The sequence below is a fragment of the Dermacentor variabilis genome, chromosome 7 (genome assembly GCF_050947875.1).
Source record: "Dermacentor variabilis isolate Ectoservices chromosome 7, ASM5094787v1, whole genome shotgun sequence".
Taxonomy (NCBI): Eukaryota; Metazoa; Arthropoda; class Arachnida; order Ixodida; family Ixodidae; genus Dermacentor; species Dermacentor variabilis.
The window spans coordinates 79,059,998-79,069,559 of record NC_134574.1 but is presented as its reverse complement, the minus strand read 5'-3'; the positions used below and the strand labels follow the sequence as shown (position 1 = coordinate 79,069,559).

General features: G+C 47.0%; 1 protein-coding gene across 1 annotated transcript; it reads right to left on the bottom strand.

The window, feature by feature from the left end:
* Positions 1–4,977: 4,977 nt before the first annotated feature.
* On the bottom strand, positions 4,978–9,284 carry LOC142586859 (uncharacterized). The gene is made up of 3 exons (XM_075697732.1): positions 9,174–9,284; positions 7,887–8,019; positions 4,978–5,426 (listed from the first exon to the last, which is right to left on the bottom strand). The coding sequence occupies exons 2-3, from the start codon at positions 7,994–7,996 to the stop codon at positions 5,168–5,170; spliced, it is 369 nt and encodes a 122-aa protein (XP_075553847.1). The 5' UTR covers positions 7,997–8,019; positions 9,174–9,284; the 3' UTR covers positions 4,978–5,167.
* Between the last annotated feature and the right edge of the window lie 278 nt (positions 9,285–9,562).

Genomic DNA, 9,562 nt, shown 5'->3' with positions numbered 1-9,562 from the left:
CCAGTGTTTCTGGTCTTGTAAAGTTAACGCACATTCAAGGGTAAATAAGAGAAATTGATTTTTCTAAGAGAACTAAGTTTTGGATAAGTGATGACAAATCAGCATTATGCGGTTCTCCAGAATCCGGAAGATGTCCTAAGCATGTTTTATTTCTGTGGCTCGTAAATCAAAGATTCGCCAAAAATAAACATTTAAATCAAGTAATTCGTCGTGCGATAATGAGCGTGCCGGTTCTTCTCAGACCTCGAAAGCTGAAGAGCGTTGCCTTAGATCATTCCTTGCGAGGGAGACCACCTTGTGGCGAAGAGCGTTAAAAGCTTGCCAGGTGGTGGTTTGGTCTGGTGATTTGACAGCAGATGTCCCCATCTCTTTGGACATGCCTTGTGACAAAGACAGCCCGGGAACGTGTACTTAAAGATGTGAAGTTCAGAAGCGACCACCCTGAAGTTTCATAAGGCTTAAGCATATCAGTATCGGGTATTGCTGCTTTTTTTATTGTGCTTTTCGTACATAATTTCTTCACATCGTTGTCAGTTTCTTTATTTGTTGTTCTTGATTCTAGTACGCAGCTTTTATGAAATACCTTGATCTTAAAAGAATAAAAAAAGTGTTGGAAGGAATTAAGCGCCCCGCGTTGGGGGCACTTCTGTTTTTGCTGTTCTCTTTCTTTTCCTTTTTAAACCAAGTTCTAACGGACTATTATTTTACTGTGATGTTGCTTTCTACGACCCAATAGGACAGATAGTTGAGGCATTCGCCTTCTACCAGACCGCAACCGAACTACCACCGACATTCCCAAGCCCTACCTACAAACTTCAGTATTATATGGTCCATCACTCGTAGGCCCATAAAGCGGTGAAGGCATTTTTGTGCTTCCTGAGGACGACGGGCTTGTGTGAGCATCTGTGACTATTAGTACAATTGCTATTACACTACACGTGTCAGGGAACTCACCACTAATTTCCTTCTTTCCTTCCTCCTCTCTCTCCCTTTCATCTTTGTTTCCTCTTTCCCATTCACCCGGTGTAGGGTAGCCAACCGCACGTTATTCTGCTTAACCTCCCTGAGTTCTGCTTTTCTATTTCCTCCTTCTTCTCCTCCTCCTCAGCATTATATGGAATGGTTGCGAATTGGCTACCTAATAATTTATGCTGCGTCCTCGTACGCACGTTGAAGGATGCCGAGTGAGCCACGGTAGCGTTATTAAAATGGCGCGTTCTGCGCACTCAGCTCCCAGCTATGTCGCGCGCACTCACACATGCTGCACTTTGCTTATCTGCATTTTATGGCAGCGGCGAATACTGACCTCTCTTGCCCGGGGCCACCTTTGCCTTGGCGGATTGCCATTGTTTCGAGTGCTGGTCACAGAGTCCATACAAAGAACTAACCGTGTTTGTTTTTATTTAGTACATACTGCAGACCCTTCGTTCCAAGCAGGGGGGGGGGGGCAATAGAATACATACAAACAATAGCGAACAAATCACGAAAAAAGAACAAGTACAAGTTTATATATTTTCTGGTCGCAGTGCGTTTTTAAACCGTCGTTCCAGTTCAATGTATTACGGGGAAAAAAAGAACATTTAAACGCATCACTTCCAGCGTAATAGGGTGTCAGAGAGTCAGGATGATACTGTCTTGTGTGCTATGTTATTGCAGGCGTTAAGTAAGTGGCGGCCACCGGAAGTTGTTGGATTTGCCCCGCACAGAATCATTTTTCCTGCTTCAATCTCGGCGTGCTTTGACCCTTTCTTCTCTGTTTATAGGATACGTCATCCGCATAAATTCAAACGCGAACAAGTAAAATAACGAATTGAATTCGTTGTTGCGTTTCAAGGTTTGGCTGAATTTGCAACAGTGGCCGAATCGAGAGTCCCAAAACGTACGATGGGGGAAGCTTCATGCTCACAAAACGGTTTCAGAGCATCTACAGATGCTGCTTTGATGTAATTACACGGACCAGTTAGTTCCTGTTGGCGTTTCATTATATGGTGATGGTAAGTGGACTATTTACTTATATGTGCTATGGAGCAAAATTTGCAGCTCTTCTCTAGCTACCTCTTGCTCAGAACTCAGGAACTGGTGGAAAGAGCGAAATAAGCAGCACCATAACAGTCGCCTCTCTCGTTATCGCATGTGTGGGGAAGTGCCAAGAGATGCCCGGATGACGACGACGACGAAGTAGCGTCGAAAACATGGAAGCACGTGCACCGGGTCGCCCGCATCGTGTACAAGGACGGAACATCTCTGCACGTGCGCACGTGGCGCAGCAAAACAATAAATCGCGAATAAAACTACAAATGAGCAAGCGCCACAAAAGAGCACTCGACGAAAAGGCGGGAATCTCATCTGGTCCTGTCTAGCCAATGCCAGCCTCACCAACAACCACACCGGACCCCTAAAGTAGGCTTCAAACGACGACTGGGTCGCATCTTAAGGAACCGCCTCCAGGAAAATTAGCGCTTTGCTTACCTTCGTTAAGGCGGCAGGCATCCTTCCTCTCATCTTAGGCGGCACACTATCCTTTATAATAAAGCTTTCAATCAATCTCCCTCCGCACCTTCAACGTCTCGCACCCTTGCATGTTGCCGAATTTGAACCGCCGCTACAGAGGCAGACGAAGAATCGAGCTGAACCTTTGGAGAATCTGAGGGAACCTTCTGGAGGTAGCAGTGAGAGGAAAAGAGTATGTGTTGCAGTTATTTATCAGTATTTCATCAAACAACTTTCCCGGTCTCGCTATTGTCGGTGAAGACGCCATCTTTGCGACCATTCAGGCGTACGCTCTCAAATGACATTTTCACAGCGAATCTGTATCACCCTATCCAACAATGCATTTGTTGTGTCCGTGGGCAAACAGTCCTACAATCACAGCGGTAAATGCGAAGCGCGCGCCGCTACAAAACCGGATGGCATTCGCCTTCGCGCACCAGCGGCACCGGCCGTGTGGGGGAATGAAAAAGAAAGAGCCAGAAAGTTATTCTTCGTGCATAGCGTTCACCACAAGCATTTCTCGGTAGCAATTGCGGTTGCATAAGCTCCACTTGCCGAGAAGTGGGAACTGTAACATAGAAGTAACGTAACTGCACGTTCGTAAGCAAAGTAAGAACCCGCCTAGCAACTGATTTAATTTGTGTTCTGGTAGCGCTGTGTAAAGGCCACGCATAATTAGAATTACCGAAGAGCAGCGTCAACACGTTGAGCGGCGACGGGAACAGCAACGTCAGTACGCACAACTCGTCGCGCTCGCGCCCGGTTGGACGTAGTGGTTCCTACACAAAACAAGTCATGCATACTTGGGAGGGCTGAAGAGCACAGCGAATTCGATAAGTGATGAACGGAGCAACAAAGGTGCACGTCAATATTCACAACGCCAATGTGGACAACTGCGTCGTGCTCTGGCTCAACAAGAGCCACTTCAAAACCACATGCCATTGGTCTACCAAATTAGCTGATACCACAGCTTCGCTGGCAAACCACCTTCAAAGCGTGGAATGGAGCCCCTCCTTGTTTTCTTTTTTCAAGTGAAGCTTGTATATGCTCACACGTTTCGGTGGTGATATGATCACGCCAAGCCACAGTTGCTCCCAGAGCAGAGCAGCTGTGGGAAAGGGCAGTTTGATGAGTTAACAGCTGTGCCGGCACCGGAACTTGAGTTATTAGCAAGGTTTCCAACTGCATAGGCACGCGCTCACGTCACGCACGCGACCATTCAGCCATTTCGCTTCAGACGGGGAGGGAAAGGGTAGAAACGGTCTCGCGCGCGCTGCTACGGCTTCATTTCCGTTTAGTTCACTCTCAGAAAACGGATGGGACGGCCACGCGTTGCGCGTTCCCCCGAGGAACGAGCAACGTTTGACGAGGGGCGGCGACAGCTCACCCGTGAAAGGCCTCGCCGCCCGCGCCGATCCAGCCGTTAGAGTTGACCGAGCCCAGGCAATCCGACAGCAACGAGATCTCGAGCTGAGGAAGCGGGATCCAGAAGCAATGCGGCAGCGTTACCTATGGGTTACTTAATCATGACGAAGGTCAGGTGCACGCAGGATAAGCTTCCCTTACCCCCATTTTCCGGTAGGGGAAGGGTTTGTAGTTTTTTTAGTCATGTCTCGTAAAAGTCGGCATAAGTATGCCAACTTGTGTGCATATATCCCGCAACACCTTCGTAACCCGCAAAGCACGCCAAGCGCAATGTACCGTCATGAACAGTGCGGCAACGCAGAGTTCTGAACACACGACATCTCTTTATCGTTATTATCGCCTTTCTGTTCAGAAACAATTATTTATTTATTCCATTGGTAGAGACAGAAATACAGTGGCCGTGGTATTTCCTCCTTCACGTTTCCCATCCCATTTACGACAGAACAAACTTTCGTAAGACGGCGAGTCTGCAAATGTAGCCTTAAGCTTTTTCATAACAATCCCCACAAACCTACTGAATGCTTGTGGTAAAATACAGAGCGCTACCGCTTAAATACATTCGTAACGCACGGGGGCATGCAGCCACTCTAATATTTTTGTTTTTGGTGTGCGTCGTATTTGTACTAGCAAGCCATGGGCCAATAATAGCACTCTCTGATTGCCGATCTGTGCTAGAAACAATATATAACCCGTCACGCCATGATACAGCGCCCCGTCTACGCTTGCTTGGTTCATCCAATATAAGCTCACTCAACTTTATGCAGTGCTGTCGGCAGTACCTTCACTATGCTTACATGTACGTACTTACATTCAACGATACGAATGGTAGTAAGGAGGCCATGCAGTCAGTCGATTGCTATTTATCCGTAATTCTTGCACGAATCACTGCGCAGCAATGGCAAATACAGACATAGTTGGACGGAGGTGGGCGTTTCTGTTCCTCTTCTCTCTACACTACTTTATGTCATTAGCAAGAACAATGGCAATTATCCAGCCTAACAAACCAACAAGAGAAATTGCGGGAACATGCCACAAAAAAGAAAGCAACAGGGTATAAAGCTTTATTTACACGTCAAAGTTTGAGGTTCTGATGCATTTACTGTAGGGTTCCGCATCTTGTTTCTGGTGTCCGATGTTTCTCTTTCGTCTAACGCATTCATTTATCTCAGTGCAGTTTGCGTGTGTGCCAAAAATACGTTCGATGTAAACAGTAAACACGGAAGCCATAGCTAGATGTGCAACGCACTACCGCCTAGTTCTTGCGGCCGAACGTGATGGCAGCTTCTGCAAGAACCTCAATGTAGTTCTCGATCTTGCGATCATTGGTACCGAGTGAAGGTAGTTTTGGCAGCGCCCTGCATGCCTCGGATGCTTTCTTGTAGTCCCCGCACACCAAGTTCACGGCATCCCCGAACACACGCTGGAGCACGCCGAGGACGAGTTCTTTTCCGCCGGTGCTCTCACATGGTGTCAACCATTGGTCCGCGCACCTTACCAGATCATGGTACGAGCTGTGGGCAGATGCGTAAAAAATTCAGATACGTTATCCAAGAAATCCTCGGAGCAAAGTCCTGAGAAATCACCAAAAATCATTCCACTCCAGCGCACGTCTGTGTGTGCGTGTGTGCGTGTGCGCGTGTGCGCGCGTGTGTGTGTGTGTGTGTGTGCGCGTGTGCGCGTGTGTGTGTGTGTGTGTGTGTGTGTGTGTGTGTGTGTGCGTGCGTGCGTGCGTGCGTGCGTGTGTGTGCGTGCGTGCGTGCGTGCGTGCGTGCGTGCGTGCGCGCGCGTGTGTGTGTGTGTGTGTGTGTGTGTTTGTGTGTGTGCGTGCGCGCGTAAATATTACGAAAATATGTGTGTCAATAATATTTTTTTTCACGAACGAAGACGCTAGGAACTACCACCGTTGCTTTTTTTAGGATTTGATGCGTGCCAGAACCTTTCTCAGAAGAGGAGCTTGCAAGTATCAGAAAATATCATCTTTTGCTTTGTATGTCATTCTTCTGAAGCCGCGTGCACGTGTGCGCAGGCGAAAGATAAATACATTTCCTAGTTTTTAAGAGTACCAATACTTTTTCTTGATATATCTAGAAAGCAGGAAACAAGGCAGTGTAATAGTGCTCCTGATGTAATGTAATCTGATGGCAATTAGTCGTCATAGGATGGTCGGTTATGGTGTACCAATAATAATAGTATCACGATATTGAACCACACCACAACGAAATCTACTCATATGGTTCTAAATTAATAGAAAAAAATTAAATTATGGGGTTTAACGTGCCAAAACCACTTTCTGATTATGAGGCACGCCGTAGTGGAGGACTCCGGAAATGTCGACCACCTGGGGATCTTTAACATGCACCTAAATCTAATCACACGGGTGTTTTCGCCTCCATCGAAATGCGGCCGCCATGGCCGGGATTCGATCCCGCGACCTCGTGCTCAGCAGCCTAACACCATAGCCACTGAGCAACCATGGTGGGTTCTAATATTATATGGTGGATTGAATAACAGGTGTATAATATAGGGAGCTGCTGTTTTTCGCGTTTCCCGATAACACTCCAATAAATATATGAACTGATCTATAAACGCTGTGTAGATATACACAAGGAACAACATTCCACATGACCACTTGTCTGTTCTTTTTTTTTTGCAATGAATAAAGTAAATTTTGGCTCGTCGCCTCGCGTCGTATGCTTTATGTGCGAGTGAAAGTATGCGAGGGAAGCCGACCATCGCGGCTTAATCAGGCGCGCGCGAAGGAAGCAAGCGGAGAGCAGACGCTCCGTGTTCCGTCGCGCGAAAGGCCGTGCTCGGATTGGAGGGACGAAGGGGGGGTAGGCATTGCGCTCCGGCAACAACAGCGCATTTTGCCACCTGACGCTAGGGGAAATCACGATCGCAGCTCAATCTCGCGCACCTTATATGGAGGAAAGCGGGGAGGCAACGCGAGAAGGAGGGGGCGGGGGGGGGGGGCTTCTTCTACCAAGCCAACGAGTGCGTACCTTGCACGGCCGCGTACGGTCGCGCGCGCCGTATCGTCAAAGGTTTCTGTAGGCGGCTCATACTTTATGCGCGCTGTCTCCTCGCCGCTCATGCGTTGAAGCGATACGCCGCACAAAGGTTACTTCGCTCGCCGCTGCTGCCGCGCTTGCTCACATCAGCGTTATGACAGCGAGTGTCCTTCTTGCTCGTCGAGAGTGATGCGTTCATGTTCGCTTCTGCGTGCTGACGCCATGCTTGTTCACTCAGTTCGTAAGCGAATGATTCCAAGTTTATACGACCGGTAAAACTACCATCTTTACTTTGTGTAACTGTCTAACAATTTGCTATCGTAATCGATGCTTCGCCTTTCGGACAAAACCACAACTTTTTACATTTCTCCGTTTGCCATTTCCAGTACACCTTAGCAGGTGTTACTTAGGATCCCATTGACACAAATGTTTTTTTTTTTTTGCTGGTTGATAAGATCCGCAGATTCAAGTTCTAAGATTCACATGGGACTGAAATGGAAGTCTCAATGTTTGCATAGTTCGAAGTTCCCACTACTAGTGACGTTGTCCGAGGTGTGGTCTGTTCTAGTCTTGTATTCTGACGTCTAAAGGCAATGATCATAAGCACTAGTTAATATAATGAACAGCGTAGATGGGGCCTATTCGATGTAGGGGTCGCCCATTTGTAGGAATAAGACGGCGTACTAGTTTATTATCGTTACGACGATGTAGATGCGTCCGCGTACTTTAGGTTTCGAAAAGTACAACTGCAGCAAGAACGGAACATGCTCAATATTCGAATTAGTAGCGCAGCATGAGGGTGGCTCTTGTTTGCGCTATCAAAGCGGTGCACCCCCATGTGCCTCTCCATTCCTAAGAACTGCATTTTTTTTTATTGACCGTGCAGTGACCCCCACTGATGGTCCACAATGGTAGCAATTATAACACTTTACCAAAACGTGCAATATATGGGGTACTAACCAGCAGGTGTGGTGCAGAACTTCAGTGGTGGGCGCCTTGACTACAGCCTTCTGTAATGTTCCTCGGTATGTCCTCCAGCATGAGTTGAGCTTTGCACCGACGGAGTTCATGCAGCCGATGGCTTTGTCGTACACTGTGCGACAAGAGAAGTTACGCATTGGATCACGATAGTCGAAAAGGCTAACCGATTCATTCTTTCATTCTCATTATATGCGTGAGTGCGAGTGAAACAAAAATCCGCCGTAAGAAGCGTAGTCCCATAGGATGTAGTTCCAGTCTAAACTCTGAACTGCCAGCGTCACGATTATATTGCCCGAGGCCTGTAAAGCGCTGTCAAATAAAAATTGTAGCTGATCCGGCATGCGCCCGCAAGAGCTGTGGTGGCCGTACCGAGCGTGACCGAGCTTCAGTGGTTACTTGAACTCACAAGCCCCGGTGTAACTTATAGGAGCTATTGTCGGAAAAGTGCATGCCCTGCATTTCAAATAAATGTTACTCGGCAGCATTATATGAGCGCAGGAGTAGAACATATTAGGCAAAGGCAAGCACTGACAAGCGTTTGTTTCCCAACTAATGATTTGTGGTTCTCTTGTTTGTACTGTGAATAATCTAAGTTAACTTGTTGAAATCATGCCTGCCATGCGTTTCTATTCATTCGTCGGATCCTTAAACAGGTTGACAAGATTCGCCATTTTCGCAATCATCAGCAGCACGCAGCAGTCAATATTTAGGTCCACTGCAGGGTCAAGGGCTCTCCCGGAGATCTCGAATTACTGTTGCATACAACGACATGCAGTGGTAATTTTACGTTGTAACCTTACCTTTTGCCTTGTTCTCGTGTTGCTCATCGTCTTGAAGTTTCATCTTCCGCCTTCGCCTTGTTTCTCCTGACTAACTAAGGTATGTATTTTCATTTAGAAACCAGGTAACGCTATTTTTTGTGTAACGCAATACGCCGTACTGCGCATTATGGTACAAAGTTGCAATATGCGTTTCGAGTGAATGGTCATTTGGACATTGGCTCGCTACTCAGGACGCCACACCTGGCTGTAGCCGTCTCCGCCTGATGAGAGACGCGCCAAACATGCAAGCAATCACATAGCAACCTCTGTCTCAATTCTGGGCCACCTTATACAACGCCAAGTTTCTGAAATTATTAATAATTAAAGCCAACCATACGCATGACAATAATCAGTGTCGCAGGATGTTAGACCAAGACAAAGCCAGCCTTTACCAGGACATTGTTTCGTTTACTGATATATGAACGGAAAAGGTTCCACAACGTACCTTCATGTTCCTTCGAAGCAGCTGTGCATATGCCATCCAAGGTTTGCTTAAAAGCATTAAGAAACAAAGTCGAAGCGACTTTCGGCACATTTTCTATGCAGTCGTTGACGAACTTCATACAGCACGCTATCTGCTGCTTCAAGTTCCTGAAATGATAATAAGAAGTGTACTTAGCGCGGTGGAGGTCTAATTTGCTGCTTTGCACATACCGTACCTTACTTTAGATAGGTTTTTTTTTCTATTCCACTAATGTAACCGTATTCTGGCATAGGTGCCGGTAGGGATGAAGATTCGGTGTCAGATGGGGCCCCAAACTTCATTTTATCATAATGCAACGCGCTTTGGCAAAGGGTAGCTGTTTTGAAAGAGGTTCGAAATAGCATTGAAAT

What these genes read in the sequence shown, in the direction of transcription:
- LOC142586859 (XM_075697732.1), bottom strand. Translation starts at nt 7,996, where the DNA reads ATGAACTCCGTCGGTGCAAAGCTCAACTCATGCTGGAGGACATACCGA. An exon ending in GTTCTGCACCACACCTGCTG is followed by an intron (nt 5,427 to 7,886) that starts GTTAGTACCCCA and finishes ATCTGCCCACAG; the next exon opens with CTCGTACCATGATCTGGTAA.